Source organism: Rhinopithecus roxellana, chromosome 13, assembly GCF_007565055.1.
Source record: "Rhinopithecus roxellana isolate Shanxi Qingling chromosome 13, ASM756505v1, whole genome shotgun sequence".
Taxonomy (NCBI): Eukaryota; Metazoa; Chordata; class Mammalia; order Primates; family Cercopithecidae; genus Rhinopithecus; species Rhinopithecus roxellana.
The window spans coordinates 113,577,726-113,599,876 of NC_044561.1; the positions used below are offsets into that span (position 1 = coordinate 113,577,726).

Sequence of the window (22,151 nt, forward strand, 5' to 3'; positions counted from 1 at the left end):
GAACCCTCCTTGAGCTCCTGCTGCTAGCTCGAGAAAGGTGGAGGGCACTGGTGGCCTTTACATGCCATTCCTAAGCTGCATACTTCTAGTCCTCTGGGGAAACTTCTGGCTTCAGCTGTATACAAGTTACTTTGGTTGCTGAACCTTGTCTGTAAATGCATTGCAACATTCTCGTTGCTCCTAAATGGTCAGTGCTGTCATACTGCCTTGTAGTGTATGTTATGTTTTTAAGAGGCAGGTTCCATCCCTATTCCTTATGGAACTTTAGGACAGGAATGGAAACTCTTAGCTTCTGGAAAAATAGGAAAGAGCCCATCCAACTCTACCCTTCAACAAAACTTTTTGTTGAAATTTTTTGCAGTTGAAGGTAGGAACAAGAGATAAAGATGAGAATAGAGATCTGAGCAACTTACACAGAGAGGCAGAGGGGCCTTTAACAAAGGCAGATAAATATTAGCTTTCTCTCTGTATGTCACACACACTGTCACATAACATCTGAAACAAATGGCTTTGTTTTAGAAGATGTTTAGTTTGAGCTGTTAAGTTCTGAGCATAGGTGGAGATATCCTCCCCTATGGCACTTGCTAGTCCAGGCTAAAGATTCCACCTAGCTCTTTTGTACCTCTTTCTGCTCGTTTTGCCTTGTTTGGTGCTAGAGGTTTGGTTAACTCTTAAAAGGCAATATAGTATAGGGTTAAGAACATGGAGAAAAACTGCTTGGGTTCAAATTTCAGGTCACTTACCAGCTAGCTGTGTGAGAAAATCAGTAAATTACCTAACGTCTCTGCCTCAGTTTCTTCATCTGTACCTTTTTCACTTGTACATCTGCAGAAGCACCTACTTTAGAGATCACTGCCAAGATTAAAAGAGTTGATCACATAAAACCTTTAGAACATGCTTGGTGCACTATTAATTTGCATCCTCACTAGACAGATGTGAAAGAGAAGATGGAACATCTGACCCTGGGCTTCAGATATGGGCCATTGCTGAGTCACCCTAATCCCCCTTATTTCTCCTTTGTTTGCAGGTGCAAGAAGTGGGGCGTCCCAATTGAGAAGATTTACAACAAAACCCAGCGGGAAAAGTTTGCCTGGGCCATTGACATGGCTGATGAAGACTACGAGTTTTAGCCAGTCTCAAGAGGCAGGGTTCTGTAAAAAGGAACAGTGTGGTTTGGGAAAGATGGATAAACTGAGCCTCGCTTGCCCTCGTGCCTGGGGGAGAGAGGCAGCAAGTCTTAACAAACCAACATCTTTGCGAAAAGATAAACCTGGAGATATTATAAGGGAGAGCTGAGCCAGTTGTCCTATGGACAACTTATTTAAAAATATTTCAGATATCAAAATTCTAGCTGTATGATTTGTTTTGAATTTTGTTTTTATTTTCGAGAGGGCAAGTGGATGGGAATTTGTCAGCGTTCTACCAGGCAAATTCACTATTTCACTGAAATGTTTGGATTCTCTTAGCTACTGTATGCAAAGTCCGATTATATTGGTGCGTTTTTACAGTTAGGGTTTTGCAATAACTTCTATATTTTAATAGAAATAAATTCCTAAACTCCCTCCCCTCTCCCCCATTTCAGGAATTTAAAATTAAGTAGAACAAAAAACCCAGCGCACCTGTTAGAGACGTCACTCTCTATTGTCATGGGGATCAATTTTCATTAAACTTGAAGCAGTTGTGGCTTTGGCAGTGTTTTGGTTCAGACACCTGTTCACAGAAAAGCATGATGGGAAAATATTTCCTGACTTGAGTGTTCCTTTTTAAATGTGAATTTTTATTTTTAATTATTTTAAAATATTTAAACCTTTTTCTTGATCTTAAAGATCGTGTAGATTGGGGTTGGGGAGGGATGAAGGGCGAGTGAGTCTAAGGATAATGAAATAATCAGTGACTGAAACCATTTTCCCATCATCCTTTGTTCTGAGCATTCGCTGTACCCTTTAAGATATCCATCTCTTTGTTTTTAACCCTAATCTTTCACTTGAAAGATTTTATTGTATAAAAAGTTCCACAGGTCAATAAATTTAGAGGAAAATGAGTATTTGGTCCAAAAAAGAAAAATAATCAAGATTTTAGGGCTTTTATTTTTTCTTTTGTAATTGTGTAAAAAATGGAAAAAAAAAACATAAAAAGCAGAATTTTAATGTGAAGACTTTTTTTGCTATAATCATTAGTTTTAGAGGCATTGTTAGTTTAGTGTGTGTGCAGAGTCCATTTCCCACATCTTTCCTCAAGTATCTTCTATTTTTATCATGAATTCCCTTTTAATCAACTGTAGGTTATTTAAAATAAATTCCTACAACTTAACGGAAACTTAAGCGTCTGCCTCTTTGTTACAAAGGACCTCAGGCCAGAGTTGGGGCTGGGACTTAGTGTGGGATGAGGTCTCACCACTCAGGTCAGCAAGAGTAGATTCCTCCCAGGAGCAGATGAGGTAGGGCCTGGCCTGGAAAGGGGTGTGTGTGCCTGTCCTGCTGCTGCGGGTGTGGGTTAAAGGGGAGCCAAAGTCCATATCCTTAGATGAAGACAGGAAAGGAAGGGAAGGGAGGGTGCAAAAAATCCACAGTAAGAGGTGTGGTGCAAAGACAGCATCAGAGGCCTAGCATAGGTAAAGTATATTGAGCAGGATGTTGCAGCTGTATTTGAGTCAAGTTTTGGAGAGCTTTCCATGTGCACTGGCCAAAAGCAGAAGGGAGCGGCTTTGAGTTTGCTCATGTGGCTAAGCTTACAATCAGGATGGGGAGAATTAAGGTTCCAGATCCCAGAAGCCCCTTCCCAGGTGGGATGCAAAGTTCTCCCTGCATTGACTGCTTAATTGAAAGAGGCAGTGTGGTCTCTGACCACTTTCTGATGCTCCAGATACCCTAGCTGGCTATGGTCTCCACAAAAATTGTTCCTTTGCTCATCCTAAATTATAGGTAAGTCTGGAATTCAGAATGAAAGGTGAGGTCTCTAGGTCAAATGGACTACAGGGAGCAGGAAGGCCAGAAGGGTCAGAATTGGTAAATTAATGGAAGGGCCCTGGGCCCTCTAGCTTGTTAGCATGAGCAGGTAGGTGTCTTCCAGGAGGCAAACCCATAGTCTCTGTTCTCCCTGAGGCTGGAGGCAGGGCTGGTACTAGGCCTACAATAGAATCCTAGAGGTCCTTGGCAGCCTGTATTTTCATTAACCAGTGAAAAAGGCAGCATTCACCCCAGAGAATAAGGGAGGTTATGTAGCCATCACTGCTTTGGAGCCGAGAGACTCCAGCCAGGTGTCTTTGAATTCTGTGTTGAGGTAGCTGGCCACTGAATGTAGGGAATACAACATAGAGGCTCTTTTGGTACCCATTTGATACACTGTGGCTGGTAGGTAGGTGATAAGTGGACCTCAGATGCCACAGCTAGGGGACAAACTGGTCCAAAGCTAGAAGGTCAGGTAAGGAGGCTTTGCAGGCAGAAGACCTTGCTGATGAACAGGAAGTAATGCTTACCTCTCTGGCAAGGACCTCCCTTGCAAGTCTGAGGGCAGATGCTGGGGAACAAGATGCTGCTCAACACAACTGAGAAGGGCAGTTCAAACGGTGGCAGCAGGCCTGGGAGACCAAAGCCAGAGAATGGGAAGCCGACCTGGCCACTGGGGATGAGAAAAGAAGCTGAACAGGTAGGTGGGGGCTAGATGTAAAGGGCCTTGAAGGATGCCTGACCCCAGGAGTCAAGAGTAAACTTATCCCCTTGCCTAGTCCAGTAGGTTTTACTTCCAGCCACGTCCAAGAACAGGCCAGATGGGCAAGGTCTGAGAAACTTCCTCCCATCAGGCCTTTCTATGATGCCCGAGTTTGGTGTGGGCAAACGGCTTCCACGTGCTACGCAAGCCAGATATCTGTGTGCTGACTTGGCTCCCCTTTTTTTACCTCACCTTCACCTCCCATCCCCCAAATCTGGCCAGCAAGTCCTGTGTGTCCACTCTCCCTGCCAAAAGCTGTCAAATTTCAGACCTCTGCTACATTAAAACATGAAAAAAAAACCTTCACAACCCTCAGCCCTTTCCAGCCACTACTTTCCCTTTTTTCCCAAACAAGCACCTGCAATGAGTCATCTACACCATCCAGTCATTCCCCCACCCACTGCAACTAGTTTCTGTCCCATGAGCCCCCAATTCCTTCTCTTCACTCTGACCACTTATCACCAATGACTAAATGACCAAACCAATACATGGGCTCTCCATTCTGCATCTTAGGGTCTCTGTGGCACTGGACACTGTTGACCGCTCCTTCCATCATTTTGAGGGTACAATGATTTTTAGTAACTGCTGAGTGGTGCAACTATTAACCATAAATCAATTTTAGAACATTTTCATCTCCCTGTAAGATCCTTCATGCTCACTTACAGTTAATCCCCATTACCACTCCCAGCCTCCACTAACCTTTCTAAATGTGCATTCTGAACATTTCATGTAAATGGAATCATTCAATATGTGACCACTCCCTTCTCTCTGGTTTTCATAATGCCAACCTCTCCTGATTTTCCTCCTGGTCCCTATCAGGCTTTTTCTGAGTCACCTCTTCTATCAGGCCCTAAGTGCCAAGATTCTTCTGTCAGCGTAGCTGATTTCATTTGCCCCTAAAGATGATGACACCTCTTTCTCTCTAGCCTAGAGCCCTTTTCTTTTTTTTTTTTTTTTTTTTGAGGCAGAGTCTCGCTCTGTCGCCCAGGCTGGAGTGCAGTGGCCGGATCTCAGCTCACTGCAAGCTCCGCCTCCCGGGTTTACGCCATTCTCCCGCCTCAGCCTCCCAAGTAGCTGGGACTACAGGCACCCGCCACCTCGCCCGGCTAGTTTTTTGTATTTTTTAGTAGAGACGGGGTTTCACCGTGTTCGCCAGGATGGTCTCGATCTCCTGACCTCGTGATCCGCCCGTCTCGGCCTCCCATAATGCTGGGATTACAGGCTTGAGCCACCGCGCCCGGCCAGAGCCCTTTTCTAAGCTCCAGACTCATACTGTCAACTACACCTCTGCAGGGCATGTCCACGGGCACCTCAATCTCAGCGTCTCTAGAACTGAGCTCAGTACCTACCACCCCAATCTTGTTGGGCCTGGGCTTCACAACTCAGGGAAGGGCACCAGATCCTTTGTCCCCCAACCCAAAAACTAAGGTAGCCACCATCCTTCATTCCTCTCATTTCCACACCCAGTAAATTACTCCAAAATCGTCTCCTCAATACCATAAAATTTAATTTTTTTCTGAAAAAATTTTACTCCTTAGAAACTCCTCAAATAATGAGACACTGTCAACTTGTTTTGAACCAAAAAGCACTTTTTAGAGAAAACACATTACCCTGAAATGACCTCAGGCCAGTTTTGGATGCTTATAAGTAGTCCCCTGACAAAAATCAGTAAACAAGGAGACAAAGAAATTTAACACAGACTTAGTAATTATTTTTCACAATCCCAAGAATTCCATTTAAACAAGCCTCTTAGAGATCACTAAATAGCAAAGCCTTTTTTAGATTTTATAATTGTACTGTGTGTGTTTTTGGTTTTTTTTTGTTTGTTTTTTTGTTTGGTTTTTTTGAGTTGGAGTATAGCTCTATCACCCAGGCTGGAGTGCAGTGGTATGATCTTGGCTCATTGCAACCTCTGCCTCCTGGGTTCAAACCATTCTCCTACCTCAGCCTCCTGCCACCACACCCAACTAATTTTTGTATTTTTCGTAGAGATGGGGTTTCACCATGTTGGCCAGGCTGATCTGGAACTCCTGACCTTGTGATCTTCCCGCCTCAGCCTCCCAGAGTGCTGGGATTACAGCTATGAGCCACCGTGCCTGGCTGGCCCACACAAGTGTTTTTAAAGGAGTCTTTTAGGCCAGGAGCAATAGCTCATGCCTGTAATCCCAGCAGTTTGGGAGGCCAAGGCAGAAAGATCATTTGAGCCCGGGAGCCCAAGGCTGCAATGAGCTAAGACTGTAACACTGCACTCCAGCTTAGGTGAGAGTGAGATTCTATCTACACACACACACATACCAGTCTTTTAGAAGAACTGAGATAGTAATGGATAATATGACAGAGTTGAGGTTTGGGTCAAAGTAATATGGGAGGGGTTAGTGGGTGGAATTTGGCATGAAACAAGAGTGGCCACTAATTCCTTATTGAAGCTAGATGATGGGTATGTGGGCATTCACTATACTATGCACTTAGACACATTTGAGATTTTTCTTTTTCTTTTTTTGAGATGGAGTCTTGCTCTGTTGCCTAGGCTGGAGTGCAGCGGTGCAATCTCGGCTCACTGCAACCTCTGCCTCCCAGGTTCAAACGATTCTCCTACCTTAGCCTCCTGAGTAGCTGGGATTACAGGCATGTGCCACTTGTAATGCTAATTTTTTTTTGTATTTTTAGTAGAGACGGTTTCACCACGTTGGCCAGGCTGGTCTCGAACTCCTTACCTCAGGTGATCTGCCCACTTCAGGCTCCCAAAGTGCTGGGATTACAGGTGTGAGCCACTGCACCCGGCCCAGCCACCGTACCTGGCCGAGATTTTTCTTTAAAAATGTCTTTTTTATTTAGACACAGGGTCTCACCTCTGTTGCCCAGGCTGGAGTACACTGGTGTGATCATAGCTCACTACAGCCTTGAACTCCTGGGCTCAAACAATCCTCCCACTTCAACTTCCTGAAGAGCTGAGACTACAGGTGCATGCTACCATGCCCGGCTAATTTTTTTATTTTTATATTTTTAGAGACAAGGCCTCACTATGTTGCCCAGGCTGGTCTCCAACTCTCGGGGTCAAGCAATCTTCCTGTCTCAGCCTCCCCAGATGCTGATATTATAGGTGTGAGCCACTATGCCCAGCAGAGATATTTCATAACATGTTTAAAGCAATACAGTAACTGGTTATTTTGAAGATTATTAGTATATATCCATAGAGGAATTGAGGGGGAAAAAAGCAATATTTTAATGTTATACTAAAAGGTAATTATGCTTAGGTTACAATTTTCAGTGATAACATCACATACTAATTCAGAAAGTATTCTCTTTGCTGTAACATGGATGAATCTCAATAACATTATGCTGAACGTAGACACAAGAGTACATACTGTATGAATCCATTTATGTGAAATTGCAGAATAGGCAAAACTCATCTGTAGTGACAGAAAGTCAGTCAGTGGTTGCTGGATGGGGACGCAGGAGACTGACTGCAAAGGGGCACCAGGAAACATGTTGGGATGATGGAAATATTCTCTATCTTGATTGAGTGGAGGTTACATAAGGGTATACATTTGTCAAAGCACAAATTTTACACTTAAAAATGGATGTATTTATATGTAAATTATTCCTCAACAAAAATTATTTTTTAAGTAAAAAAAAATTTTAAGTAAAAAAAGTTGGCCGGGCACAGTGTCTCATGCCTGTAATCCCAACACTCTGGGAGGCCAAGGCTGGTGGATCACCTGAGGTCAAGAGTTCAAGACCACCCTGGCCATGGTGAAACGCCATCTCTACTAAAAATACAAAAAAATTAGCCGGGTGTGGTGGTGTGCACCTGTAATCCCAGCTACTCGGGAGGCTGAGGCAGGAGAATCGCTTGAACCTGGGAGGCGGAGGTTGCAGTGAGCTGAGATCGCGCCATTGCACTCCAGCCTGGGCAACAAGAGTGAAACTCTGTCTCAAAAAAAAAAAAAAAAAAAAGGTTGTTTGCTCTCTCTCAAACTTAGAAGAGAGGGAAAGTGATGATGTGCTTTGAGAGATTCTATTAGATGACTTAAAAAGCGACTTATGGTGAAAATACAGAAATCCAAGATTCATATAGAGTTGAATATAATTTACTGAAAATGTGAGTGTGTGAAAAATCAATATTCATGAATCAATACATTGTTTTAAATATGTGACTTAAAGTATGTACATGTAACTAAATAAACTATTATATGTGGACATTTGCATCTCTAAAAATGTTTATATTTTAGTTGCAAAAACTTAATAATAACCCACAAAACAACTTGGAGTGACCCTATCATGAAAATGAGTGTTTGCCTTGTATCTGGAGTGGCCACATCTCTTTCAGGCGTATAGTCTCTCACTCTGCTCTATCTCCACAACACCAACAGGTCTCAATAAAGCCAAGTGGCCCTTCTCAGTGCTCCAGGGGCTCCCATCACACTGAATTGTCATGGTCTGTTGGCATTTCTGTACCCACTGCTGGAGTGGGAACTTGTTCTGACTCAGCTTGCTGTCCTAGTGCTCTAGAGGACGCATCAGTGAAGCGTGTTGCAAGGAGGAGAGAGAAAAACAGACAAGTGCAGGTCTGCCCTGGCCTGGGCCAGTAGCTGGCAAGGACTTTCCCATTCTCTTTATTGCCATATGTCGCCTCAGTGATGCAATCACAGTGTCCCTGCCACCTTTCAGAAGAAGGTACATCTGCAGCCCAGCTGGAGAACCTCAACATCTGGGTCCCACTACAGGGGCCAATCAGCAGATACACCAAGGTTGATGGAGAGAGCAGTCCCTGGGAACAGCTGAGCCAGGTGTGATTTTGCCTTGAGAGAAAACACGAGGCTCTTGAGGGACAGATAATACATCCCAGGTGAGGAGGAAAGCAGGTGGACATGACCTAAGAAGTGTGAGGCCTGACGACTAAGTTGGAGCCATAGACAGATTTGGGGGCCAGGGGTCAGGAGCCTAAACAGCAGGTTGTGGGTGGAGTTCAAGGTGCACTGTTAGTTCTTAGGAAGTAATACTGGCTGTATGCTGAGGTGCAGGCTGGCTCACAAACCCAGAGGAGGGGCTGTTCAGATGTCTAACATGAGAAACTGACTAAAAATTAAAGAATGGTTTAGGTTGGGTGCAGTGGCTCACACCTGTAATCCCTGCATTTTGGGAGGCTGCGGCAGGTGGATCACCTGAGGTCAGGAGTCGAGACCAACCTGGCCAACATGATGAAACCCTGTCTCTACTAAAAATACAAAAAATTAGCTGAGCATGGTGGCACGTGCCTGTAATCCCAGCTACTCAGGAGGCTGAGGCAGGAGACTTGCTTGAACCCGGGAGGCGGGAGTTGCAGTGAACCAAGATTGCGCCACCGCACTCTGGCCTGGGCAATAAGAGTTAAAAAAAAAAAAAAAAAAAAAAAAAAGAATGGTTTAAAGGAAAAGGACAATGTTTTATACATGGATCAAATTAGACACTGCAAGACTATAAATCTGCTCCCTTCTAATGTGAAAAGGGCTTCAGTGAGCTATACACTATACTTGTATATTATGCCTTCGATATTCACTTAAGGCCATTACAAGGAACAAATGAAAACGGCATCAGCATTTCCTATTAATCAGTTGAGAACATTCTCCACTATTTCAATTAAATAAGTATCCAGCTGAGAAACTTCTTTTATAATTTAACCCCAGAATTTTTTTTACTCCAAAGAACCAGTTAATAGAATAGAAAGTGTTATTGTTTTGGCTATCAGGAAGCTCAGCCATGTTTAATTCTCAATCACATCAGCTACGTTAACCCATAAACCATATTATCATCCTCCTCCTTATAATCTCATCTCCTATTTCTATATTTTGTTCTCTATTTTTAAGTACTCAAAACTTTTTTTAAAGGGCTGAAAAAGAATACATTTGTGGCAGGCATAGCAATGTGCCACCCAGATCCCCTTCAAGGAAGGACTTGTTGACCCAACTATTGGGAGAGCTATCAGCAGAAAATCTTTAGCTGCCAGCCCCTCGAAGATCACCTTGGCTGCAGAGTGCCGTCTGGCCCAGGCTAGGCTCTTCCCAGGACATTACAACTCCTTTCCAGGCTAGTGCCAGACAACAGAGATCCTGGGGGTTGGCTGAGACTGTCATCGGGCCTGCGTCTCCATTTAGTTTGCCCTGTGCCCACTCCTGTTTCTTTCTAGTACCTCGCCGAGTGTTGATCCCAGGAGCACTCCCTAATAAACATGCTGCACACTAACCTGTCACCGAGTCCGCATCCAAAGAACCCAACCTGTGACAGCACTGAATCAAAAGAGACTCAGGAGGCTGAGGCAGGAGAACTGCTTGAACTTGGGAGATGGAGTTTGCAGTGAGCCGAGATTGCGCCATTGCACACCAGCCTGGGTGACGAGAGAGAAACTCTGTCTCAAAAAAAAAAAAAAAAAAAGAGAAAATACATCAGGTAGGGGTATTTTACAAAGGAGAGAGGATATACAATAAAGTGTTCATACATACATGGGAAGCAAAACAGCATTGACTCTGGGGCCAGACTACCTGGGTTTCAATCCTGCCTTTTAGCTCTGTGCCTCAGTTTTTTCATCTGGAAAATGGGGGTAATAAGAGCACTTATAGGGCTGTAATGAGGAAGAAATGAGCCAATGTGGATAAAGCAGTTCCATAGTGTTTACTATACGCCAACCACTGTTCTAAGTGGTCATTTAATAAACACCTGTGAGGCCAAACCCACAGGTCCCGAGGGGCAGCTGGGCTGGGACTCTCCCCAGACTCTGGGCACGGGCACAGGTAGAGTAGGCCAAGGCATGCTGAAGCATGCATGCTCACAGAAATAGGCCTGAGCAGGGCTAGCCTGGGTGACGTCACAGGCGTGTGCCTTGTGTGGGTGCTGGGCTGCTCCTCCCAGACAGTGCAGCTGCACGTATTGCCATTCACACCCACGCACCCATATATATGCTGAGCTGGGGGAAGCCCACACAGACCACACCCTCTGCATGCCCTGTTCTTCCTGCACCTCCTTTGGTGGAAGGAGGCACCTGAGGCCTGGGATGCTGGCCCAGAAGTCCCAGGAGGAAATGGGCCCTGTTCCCTGATTACAGGCCTGGCAACGGGCTGAAAACTCAAGCTCTTGTTGGCAGGGATTTCTTGAGCCCCTGGAGGTCCAGCCCCAGAGGCAAAAGTAAAAGCAAGGAAGACTTACCCTGCACGTTGGGAAGCTCCCCCAAAAATGGAGAAACAGATTTAAAAAGTGTATCAGAGCCCACAGGCTGCCTGAGTCAGCACGGGAAGCTCAGTGAGGGCTGCAGCACTTAGGAGGGTGCCTCCTGTAAAAAACAGGATCAGACAGCCAGAGAGGGGCCCCATTCAGCCCCTGCCCACCTTCCTGGCCTCATCACTCCCTATCCCCTCCTCAGTCAGGAAACTCTAGCTTTGTAACCCTAAATTCCACAACCTCTTCCTGGCCTCAGGGCCTTTGTACACGCTGTTACCTCTACTTGGAATGTACTTTTCTCCAACCCACCTTTAATAATTCACCTCACCATTGACTCACTTCCTTTAGACCTCTGCTGAGATCTGAAGAGATCTCGACCCAATGTTTTTCCTCCTAGCCCTCATCACAATTGTCTTTATATAACAGAGTGTTTAATGTCTGAACTCCCGGGGAGCTGGCACTGGGTCTCTGTTGTGCTCCTAACTCATGTTGTCAAGGCCCAACACAGGGAAGAGCAGGGTCCACAGAACTTTAAGCCTAAGCCAGTTCAAGCCACACTCTGTGAGCATTCACGTTCTGCTGGATTCCCTGTGCCCTAGGCCAGCAGTGAGCATGCCTCTCCTCACCCATGCTGATTAACCAGAGAGCCTCCACGCCCACTGACTACTGACCACCAGGACTTACCTAAGCCAGTGGATCTCCTGTGAGGCAGAAAACTCATGGAGTCAGGTCGACTTGGTTCTAATTCCCACCTAGTTATGTTAGTTATGGGGCTTTGGGGCAAATTGTAGAACTTCTCTGAATCTCTGTTTCTCATCAGTAAACTGCAGACCATCATTCCTCATTAGAGGATAATTATGAGGATCAGGTGTGACCACAGGTGCACGCCTTCAGCACAGGGTCTATGCTAGCTCCCTCCCGCCCACGTAAAGGCCTGCCACTAGGTGGCAGTCCATCTCAGCTACCCCACCGCTCCCTAGGCCACAGAAGCTGGCTAAGACAAAGTGTCTCAAAGTCATGCTGAATTGTGAGCTTCTTAGGGGATGCACTTGAGGAAATCAACGTAACACACAAGTTTCTACTACAGCAAGACAAAGTCAGAAGCAGCAGCCCCAGGTCACTATCCAGCTGAGTAGGTTGCCTGAGCACACACTCTTACATACTTACAAACTCTAGTCTAGTCCTACTATCTCACAAATGCCAGGAAGCCTGGCTCTTTCTCTGGCATCAGCTGGAAGCTCTGTTGGGCTTCTCACCTCTGAAATGCAGTAAGTTGTCCTGCTGTGTCTGGCAGCCGACCCACTGCCTGGCTCAACATATCAGACTCCACCGCGACCGTTGGTGTCCTCAATTTTGGCGGTGCTGACAGGGGCAGACAGATTGCAGGGGTGAGTTTCAAGAATGGCTTCAGAAAGACGAAGAGTATGAATTATTCCATAACCAGAAAAAGGCCTTGTGGCTGGAGAATGGAGAGTGAAGGAGCACTTGTGAGAGATGAAACTGGTGAGACGGACAGGTCATATAGAACCTGCTAGGCCAAGCAGCGAGTGTGGATTTTAGGTGCAATAGGAATTCAAGGAGGGTTTTAGGCTGGATGTAGGGGATCATTATTTAATTTCATTGTAAAGATTTAAAGCATGGAGAATAGATCCAGGCAAAACCGAAGTGAATAGTCTGGGTGACAGGAGATGGGGCCTTCAGCTTGTGGGTTCAGTGAACAGATCTTGATGGATTGGAGGTGAGGCAGGGGGAGCAATCAAAGTTATCTGAAAGGTTTTTGGCCTTCCAACTTAGAGGAGTTTAGCGCCACGTTCTGAGAAAGTGAAGACTGGAAGGAACCGTTTGGGGAGGGAAGGTGAGCTGTCTAAGGTGGGGGGATGTGGAACATGCAGTGGAATGCTGAGGCCTGGAACGAGGGGAGATGCAGGTTTGGAGTCATCGGTGCCTGTGTGGTGGGTAAAGCCAGGGAAAAGGTCAGGTCGCCTTGGGATCTGGCCTAGCACTGAGTGCAGAGGAAGAGAAGCTTCTGAGATTGAGAGGCAGCGGCCACAGGAGGAGGAGGAAAGACGGGGAAAACCAAAGTTCAGGAGAGCATTTGCAGGAGGGGCGCCCCAGATCAGACTCGAGTCCCGCCGCGTGGGGACGGAGCGCACAGCGGCCCATGCGAGGGACAGACACAAAGGCCCTGGGAGCTGCAGGTCAGGCCGCTGGATAGCGCGGCCGCGGACTTAACGCCCCTGCAAGGGGCTTGGGGGAAACTCTCCGAACGAGAGGACCACTGAAGGCCACCCTGGCAGCAGAGGCGGAACAGACAGACGTGGGTCTGCCCGTCCCAAGAGCGGCCAGGGGCCAGCCCCACGCTGCCGGGGGGGCGGGACATGTCGGCTGTCCATCAGTGCCTGCGGCCAATCCGCAGGCGGCCCCGCCCCCGCCCCTCTCAGGAGAGGGCGCGCGGAGAACCCGCTGCCACCGCCGGTGTGAGGCGGCCCGGCCTGGCTCCCTTCGCTGGGAAGCCCGCCCAGGTAACTGGGTTTGGCCAGGCATGCCCGGAGGACGCGTCACCTCCTCGCGTCCCGTCCTGGTCGCTGCATGGGCGGTGTTCGGGACGCGGGGGCTGCGTCCGTGTGGGACCACGGGCTGGCGGACGCCCGTGCGAGTACGCCTGACTGACGCGCCGGCTGCGGGGCCTGCGGCCTGTGGGCGGGGCTGCCGTGCGTGACAGGGCCGCTCGTGGCCGCCGGGCTGTGTCCGGGGCCGCGTGAGAAAGCTCTGCGGGACTGAGGGCTGGGTGGGTCGACCGGGAACGGCGCGCGCTCCCGCCACCATCGCGCCTCCGTCCCCGCCTGCGGCCTGTCTGGGGGTCGTGGGGCGCAGGCGCAGCGGGCCGGCGGGCGGGGGTCCTCCCCACGGGTGCGCGGGCGCCTTTGTTCCCGACGCGCGAGCGGGGCGGGGCCTCAGGGCCGCCCCGCCCCGCCGCGCTCAGGCCCCGCCCCGTGTCCGCCTGCAGGAGCCGCCGCCGGGTCCCGCTCGTCGGCCGCCTCAGCCTCAGCCCCAACCTCAGCCGCCGTCGTTGCGCCTGCTCCCGGGCCGTCCCGGCCTGTGCCGTCGCCGCACCCAGCGTCGGAGCCATGGCGGGCGCCGCGTCCCCCTGCGCCAACGGCTGCGGGCCCGGCGCGCCCTCGGACGCCGAGGTGCTGCACCTCTGCCGCAGCCTCGAGGTGGGCACCGTCATGACTTTGTTCTACTCCAAGAAGTCGCAGCGACCCGAGCGGAAGACCTTCCAGGTCAAGCTGGAGACGCGCCAGATCACGTGGAGCCGGGGCGCCGACAAGATAGAGGGGGCCAGTAAGTGCGCCCCCTTCCTGCCTGGGCCTGCCGCGCGCTGGGGTCGTGGGAGCCCGGCCCCACTGCCTGCGCCCCGGCCGGCCGCCCCAGCGACTTGGGCAAACTTTCGGGCCTTCCCCCACCCCCTCCGGACCCCGCCCCCGCTTCGTCCCGGGTGGTCACTGGGGGCGGGGGGCATCCGGGTCTTCGGTCACCTGACAGGACACCCCCTCCCCCAGCTGGGGGGAGTGTTCCAGGAGCTTTGCCCTGAGGCCTAAAAATCCTCGCGGGCTGGAGATTTGCGGTGCAGGCATCGGGCCCCCCCAGACTCTGGGAGTGGTGGCGGCATCGTTGAGGGGAGCTAAGGCAGAGGCCCCAACCCAGCACGGGAACCTGGGGCCTGACCAGACGGTCCCCGCCCACCACTCTTTTTCCAGAAAGAGCAGTCTGTGAAACTCCGGGCCCCCAGGCTGGGCTCTTGTTTGCAAAGGAACCTTTGGGTTCCCTAAGTAGAACTTAGGCAGATGTTGGGTAGGGCTGGTCTTGGAGCAGAGCCGGGCCTACTCATCTCCCTCTGGGGGAGAGGGAGGAAGGTGGTCTTGTTTGGTTTGGAGAAGCCTGAGAGAAGGCAGTGGCTGTTTTTTTGTTTTTAATGCTACTTTTGTCCCAAAGCTGAGTTTTGGAGGCCTATGTGGGTGGGCAGACACTCAGTGCCAGAACAGGGACTCTCCTTGCCCTGGGAAGCACGTTCCCGGGAGATGGGCCCCATAAAGGCCTGCCCCAGCGCCTTGGAGTCAGGTACTCTTCTCAGGAGTGCAGCTAGTTTGGAGTCTAGCCCTTTGTCCTCTGTCCGGTGGCTTCAGGGAGCGGGAGCGGCTTCTCTTGGTTTCCTGCCTTTTCGCCTTCCCAGGCCTGAGCTTGGCTGCTTTTGTGCTGGTCACTAGTGGGAGAAGGGAGTTGGGGGATTTTGAAAAACCCCAGATCTTTGAGAGTTGTTCCACTTAGCGCGTTCCTGTGCTGTGGTCGGATGGGCACTCTGCTTTGCCCTCCATTCCTCCGCCTCTCAGTGTGAAGAGATGGTGTGTCTGCAACTCCAGACTAGGTTCCTTCTTGCAGGGACCCCCGGAGACTGGGGTTAGAGAGACCCGGGCTCAGAACCAGGTCTGTGTGAAGGAGGGGGATCAGGAAGTGACACCCCAACGGAGGGTCCTACAAACCTTCGTGGGTATGGTGTGCATGTGTGTAGATGGTTGAGGAGATTGGGAGGAAGGAAGGTCTTGTGGTGAGGCAGCCAGCCATCCTCAGCTACAAACTCCAGATCTGACACAGATCTAACGCAGCTGCTCAACTTAGAAATGGCAGCCGCCTTCCTCAGTGCCCCCACTGACCCCGTCAGCCACTGGGAGAACATTTTAGTGACTTGAGAGCCTGTGGATTCCAAAGTAGAGGAAGGATAGGCACTGCAAAGAGCTGAGATAACCCTGGGAACATCACTCAGGCATCAGACTCCAGGCATGGTCCCCTTCCTTGCTCCCTATGCTGTGTTGAGTTGGTGGCACTGGCTGGAAGTTCTCAGAGGTCTACTGGGTAACCGACTGCATTTTAAGTCATGCATATTAGCAGGCAATAAATGTAGCACAGTGGTTGATGGCAAGTCTGGATTCGAAGCCCATGTATTTGTTGTATGTTTCCCAGCCAGTTACTTACCTTCTCTGAGCCTTGATATCCTCATCTGTAAAATGGGGGTAATAATATATCCACTATATATGGTTGCTCCAGGATCAAATGAGACAATTCATGTAAAAACATCTAGCATTGTCTGACACATAAATGTTTAATAAATGTGAGCTGTTATTAGTAATAACATTAGCAATAGACCATGGCTGCCCTTGAAGACCCTCAACTGGGAATGGTGAGGGGGTGAGGTGTGGCTGGAGGTGAGGGTGAAGGTGCAGGAAGGAAGGAGGACGGTGACCAAATTCACATTTCACTTAGATTGCTACTCAGAAAAAGGCAGGAAACGGTTTTGTTTTGCCTCAACCCATGTGCCCACTCACCCACCCACCATGTAAAACAGTGTTTCTGTAGAGAAAGTGTTTGGAGTTGTGCACATTTGACTCCTGGATGTGACCTTTCTTGTTTGTAAGTTGGGGCCTGAACAGAAAAGGGGTGCAGAGAGGGGATGATCTATCATGCCTCAGGTCTTTGGGGGATGGAGGCAGGCCTACAGAGGACCTGATAACCCCCTACCCAGGAGTGAGCAGGTGGGTCAGCCAGAGGTGTACACATTCAGTGATCTCATCAGTTAGCTAGGATTTGACAGGCCTGGAGGGTAGGCAGAGGATGTAGGAGGATCCTGGGTCTTGAATTTTGGGGACTCAAATTGAAAGGAGCCTGGATGAAAAGTCTGGTTGATGCCTGTGTGTTCAGACTTTACTAATGGAGGCTTCCACTGAAGCCTGCCCTGTTTCTGTCCATTCATGGGCTCTCCTTGTTGGTAGGTTCTGATTCCTGTGGCCTCTGAGGAGGTTGGACTGCCAGCCGGGTTTTCTGCCACCTGGACTCTTGCCCAAGTGCCTCAGATATCTGGCCTTTCCTGCTGACCCTACCAGGGTACCAGCAGTGCCTGAAGCCCGACCAAAGAGAGAGACACTGTGCTACCTTCAGGGTGTCAGTGGACCTGAGGGAGAGACAGTGTGGTTTAAGGAGCACTCATATGTAAGACCTACTTCTGCCCTGACTCTGTGCCCTCTCGCGTCAGCACTTGTGAAATGGAGCTGACACCTGCTGATTTCTAGGGTGGTCATTTGGCTCAAAGGCGGGGTGGGGAAGTGCTTAGGTGTTGACAAGTTTGGTTGTCCTGGTGATATGACAGGAACCAGGTTGGTGTTTGGCCTTTTATGTTGCAGATACTGACATAAATGAATAAAATGCAGTTATGTAGAGTTCCAGCTGAGTGCAATCGAGACCTTTCGTCCCATTTTACAGATGAGGAAATGGAAATGGAGAATCGTTTGTGCCCAAGGTGTTGTAAGTGTCAGTGTGTGCCAGGGCCTCAGTTGGGGCCAGCTCACTAGTCAGTAGCTGACTAGCAACCCCAAGACCATGTTCCCTGTGATCCACGTGGCTCCTCTGTGAGACACCTTTGTGCTCAGGCCACGCATTACAGGGCAAAGACCGCTTTGGCTTTGGTATCCCAAGACAGCCTCAGCCTCTCTAGGCTCTGGCTCCACACTTTTTCTTCTGGTGTCTTCTGAGTTGAGATGGTTCAGATTGGTGTTTAATGAGGTTGTCCATTTGAGGGTCTTTGTGGGCCCAGTAAACACTGGTGTAGACACTGGAGGTACTCTGTGAATACTGACTGAGCATGTCCTTGGGGACTTCTGGGGCCCAGTCTTCTGTCTTTGGCTGATTCTTCACTAGATACTTTTCTAGATGCCAGGCCCTCTCAGATGAATGAATATGGGTGCTTGCTTTTAGGGAAACGAAAACAGGCGATGACAATTGTGAGCAGTACCTTTGATGAAGTGGGTGAGGGTGGTGGAAGAAAACAGCTAACTGCCTTGATGAGGCAGGCGGGCTCAGAAGGGAGGTAGTAGTGGAACCAGCTGGCTGGGGCTTGACCCCTGTGGCTGGAGAGCAGACCACACCAGGAGGTCTGCTCTGAGGGCTAGGCCCACAGCACGGGAGAGGGCAAGGCCCAGGCCGGTGTCATCAAGGGTTTTCTTTGTACTGGCTGTTACTCCCAGTGGGAGAGGGGCAAGAGCACATGTCCGGATCTCCAGAGCTAGCCATCCCTGCCTGTGTGTTTCCTGTCTGAATGTAGTTTTTTCCAAGGGAAGTCAGACCTTTTAGTGTTTCCTCAGCACCCCAGGCTTGCCCTGGTGTGTGGGTTTCCAGGCCCCCCGCCCAACTGGGATCCTCTGTTTCCTATGAACCTAGGAAAAGGGCCTGCTTCACAGATAACTGGAGGAGCTGAGCACACCCAGTCCTGGGACCCACAAGACCTCCAGCTTTTCTCCAGCCTCTGCGTGTATGTGTACACAGATGCACAGGATTCAGTTGGAGTTTAGAGATCTTGGCTACCAGCTTTGCTCTGGGTAGCTTCTTGGAATGAGGCACATTTATTAATATTTGCAATAAGTATTATTATACCTTCAATTTGCCCAGTGCTAGGCACCAAGGATTCTAAAGTTTATTAAGACATGGTTTGTGCCATTGAGGAACTCTTGGAAGAGACAGATGTAGAGGCATGTGATTATAACCCTGTGTGTTACATACCATAATATAAAAGTCTCTACCAAGAACCGTGAGGAGCTCTGCCAGGAAAGCATTAAAGGAGAGGTGACCTTTGAGGTGGGCCTTGAATTACTGAGGCACCTGCCTGTGCCGAGGCTGAGGAACTGGGAATCACTCCCTGCAGGGGTAGGGAACAGAGTTGGTGAGGTAGAGAGGAGGCTGGGACTGGTTGGAGACAGCTGTAGCCCTGGTGTGCCGTGCCCAGCAGATTACACTCAGTCCTGGAGGCAGCGGGAGTCAGCAGAGGCTATAGTGGGACTGACTTGCCTCTGTCTGGGAGACCACAGTGGCAGTGGTTTGTCAGGCAGGTGTTGGGGAGGGAGGCCAGTGAGCTCCTCCAGTTTGCAGGAGAGAACTGATGAGGGCCCAGACAAGACCTTCTTGCTGAGGCAGGGTGGGGATGCCATGGTGGTGGATGGGAGAAGGGCTGGGTCTTGAGGGGTGAGACAGAGCTTAGTAGTTAAGCATTTGGGCCCTAGACTCTGCTTGAATTAAAATCCTGTTGTGCAGCTTACTTGCTCTGTGACCTTAAAGCATATGGCTTTACCTCTCTGGGCTGCTTATCTGTAAAAGGGATAGTATCAAATGGTGTTTATTTTATAAGGTTTTTGTGAGGATTTGATGAGAACCTGTATAAAGTGCTTAGCATGATGTGTGGCACAGTGTAAGTGCTTACTGTGTAGGAGCCCTGACAGGACAGAGTTGAGGATTAAGTTCCCAGGAGGACCTAGTGGGGAGGAGAGCGAATGCACCTGTTGTCCTAAGGGACTGGTGCCTGGCCACCAAGCCCTTTGATTCAGAGGCAAGGAGGCCTGCCCATCCTCTCTTGCAGCTCTCAGCAATCCCTCTATTGTCAGGGCTCTTTCCCACTGCTGGTTTTGCAGGGAGACAGGGCAGTTGGCTGGAAGCAGCTGCTTTGGGTGGTAACCCTTTCTGTGGAGTGAAGGTATGATACTGTCCTATTTGTAAGTGCCTAGCCCAGGATGCTATCTGGAGAGACCTTGTCTTCCAGGAAGTGCTCTAATGCCACAGCCTTGATGTGGTAGGGCCTGCCTCTGCTGTCACTGTTCTGTGTCAGTCTCCGTTAACTCACAGCATCTCTTCTCACTCTGTGCCTTTTCCTGTGGGACGTTGCTTCAAGGAGACCACAGATGATAAGTTGGAGGGAGGGAGTGAGGCCTGAGATTGCAAAGGCCTGGTATTAGAAGACTGATTTTTTCCCTTTTCCACTTGTTTTGTTAGAACTAGAGAAGTTGCTGCAGACTTTGAGGAGAGTCCTAAGAGAGATGGGTGTGGGACAGGAGGATGGGAATGTTCTGGTGCCCCTTGTAGAGTGCCTTGTTTAGAGGAGCACGGGAACAGTGCTTCCTTGGAGGGAATCTCTCAGAGCAGCATGTTTACAGGTGGCAGGACTCAAGGTGGGGCCATGGGTGAGGATTGGCTGCGGGCTGCCATTGACCACATAGTCCCACCTTGCTGGTAATTGAGCTTAAGTGCCTGGAGATTTGTGGCTAGAACTGGTCAGATTTGGGTTCAGGTCTCAGCTGTTACTGTGACCTTGGGCAGATTACTTTTCCCTGTCTGAAATTGATCTTTAGCTGTAAAAGTAATTTCTCCTCACAGAGCTGTATATTAATGATAAGGGAGATTGTATATGAGAGTAAGAGATTTTATGTGAAAAGTACCCAGCACAACGTTTGTCACTTCGTGACCACTTAACAGTATTCATGGCCGGGCGTGGTGGCTCAAGCCTGTAATCCCAGCACTTTGGGAGGCCGAGACGGGCGGATCACGAGGTCAGGAGATCGAGACCATTCTGGCTAACACGGTGAAACCCCGTCTCTACTAAAAAATACAGAAAACTCACCCCGTCTCTACTAAAAAATACAAAAAACTAGCCGGGTGAGGTGGCGGGCGCCTGTAGTCCCAGCTACTCGGGAGGCTGAGGCAGGAGAATGACGTAAACCCGGGAGGCGGAGCTTGTAGTGAGCTGAGATCCGGCCACTGCACTCCAGCCTGGGCCACAGAGCGAGAGAGACTCTGTCTCAAAAAAAAAAAAACAGTATTCATTTCCTTTACTCTCACCTTCGTTAACTACAGAGCTCCAATTCTCCACCACTAAGCTCGGCCACAAGTGGCTGCTCCAACAACCTGGGCTAGGAGTCTGTTTCCTACTTGCTTTCTGTGTTCCTTCCCTGAGTCTGTACACAGAGGACTGGGGCATCAAAAAACTCTGGAATTTGAACAGTATATTGGGAGTTCATGGAACATTTTCCCACCTGTTGTGTTGTTTGAACTTCACAGTAGCTCCATGAATCCATGGAGGACAGGAGTTACTATCTCTCTCTTACAGAGGAGAAAACCAAGGTCCTGAGGGTAAGGTCACATAGCAAGTTCATGGTAGATCCTGGGATTTCTGATTCCTGCTATAGTATTCAGTTTATTCTCCCATTCTGGTGCGAGTGACAATAAGACTGTTCTGTAGGAACAGAGGGTTATTTTTTTTTGTTTCGTTTTTCTTCCCTCTGGCCACATGTGTTTGACCAGCCTAGGCTTCCATCTGTGGACAAGCTGGACTCAATTTCAAAACCCGTCCTGCACTCATCCTTGCCACAACCCTGGTGTCAAGATGCTTGGCCCACCCAGACCTTTCCCACACTCCTACATGGGGGTGAATGTAGCCGCTGTTTAGGGACGGGGTACAGAAGAGCCTCACCCTCTTGACTTGCTGGTTCGTGGTGACACTTCGAACATGGGAACCTGGGGCTCCGTGCCCCAGATGTCCTGAGAAGGGCTTTTCCAGGATTCTCTATGACAACTCAAGAGCGTGCATTCATTCATATGCTCCTTAATTTGTCATACATTTATTGTGGGCCTTGCTACTGTGTTTTGGGCATGCTGAGTTGGATGTGATTACTCCAGCCTCTGACTTTTTCATGGTGGCAGTAGATCTCTAGCCTGGTTTGTGTTTCATCTCACCATAGCTACTCTCCTTAAAAAAACAAAAAACTAGCTTTCTTGGGCCTCAGTGGCTCATTGAATAAGTGAGACACTACTTGTACTTCCCTGGCTTTAGACTCTGGCATTTGCTAACTGTGCCAAGCACTGTGGAGACCAGAAGTAGACATAAGGTTAGGGTAGATACAGCCAGAAAGGAGATAAATAGCCAGACAGATAAAATACTTACAGGATTCGGTGAGTTCTATGAAGGAAATAAGCAAGAGGCTGCTCTGTCAGGGTAGGTGAGGGTATGCTGTGATAACAAAAGGTGCCCACATATCAATGGCTGGCAACAAGGAACATTAATTTCCCCTATTTGCTATGTGTGCTGACCTACACCACCATCCCTGGAGAGTGGCCTCAGTGATTATGGGTGAGGCCTCTTGCACAGAGCCTGAACACCCTGGGCAAACTAGGCTGGAGAGGGATTTGGAGTATGGAGGTTTAGAAGGAATTAATTTCTATGACTTAGGATGCATGTGGTGAGTGTGGCTTTGCTGTTATAGAGTAGAGTGCTGCATGTGTGGGTCAAGAGACTGCCTTGGCTGACATCTTTGAAATAGGTATCTTTGTGTGGCCCTTGCCTAATTGTCATCTCTCTGCCATAGCTTCCCCCCCTTCCCCACCGA

At 49.2% G+C, this 22,151-nt stretch overlaps 2 protein-coding genes and 1 long non-coding RNA gene across 4 annotated transcripts in view; 2 read left to right on the plus strand and 1 right to left on the minus strand.

Moving 5' to 3' along the window:
* The window catches only part of TOP1 (DNA topoisomerase I), a 96,656-nt gene extending 94,340 nt beyond the window's left edge, over positions 1 to 2,316 (plus strand). Inside the window, exon 21 of the mRNA XM_010375951.1 lies at positions 1,028 to 2,316. Within this exon, the coding sequence (XP_010374253.1) occupies positions 1,028 to 1,130 (103 nt within the window). The 3' untranslated portion in view covers positions 1,131 to 2,316. The remainder of the gene's footprint in view (positions 1 to 1,027) is intronic.
* The window catches only part of LOC104672219, a 37,298-nt gene extending 22,784 nt beyond the window's left edge, over positions 1 to 14,514 (minus strand). Inside the window, exons 1-4 of the long non-coding RNA XR_749368.2 lie at positions 14,100 to 14,514; positions 12,156 to 12,261; positions 11,584 to 11,739; positions 9,932 to 10,093 (exon numbers count right to left, since the gene is read on the minus strand). This is a non-coding gene — a long non-coding RNA (uncharacterized LOC104672219). The remainder of the gene's footprint in view (positions 1 to 9,931; positions 10,094 to 11,583; positions 11,740 to 12,155; positions 12,262 to 14,099) is intronic.
* PLCG1 (phospholipase C gamma 1) overlaps positions 13,348 to 22,151 on the plus strand; it is a 39,496-nt gene continuing 30,692 nt past the window's right edge. For both annotated transcript variants that reach the window (XM_010375952.2, XM_010375953.2), the window contains exons 1-2: positions 13,348 to 13,421; positions 13,907 to 14,244. In XM_010375952.2, coding sequence (XP_010374254.1) covers positions 14,028 to 14,244 — 217 coding nt within the window. In that variant the 5' untranslated portion in view covers positions 13,348 to 13,421; positions 13,907 to 14,027. The remainder of the gene's footprint in view (positions 13,422 to 13,906; positions 14,245 to 22,151) is intronic.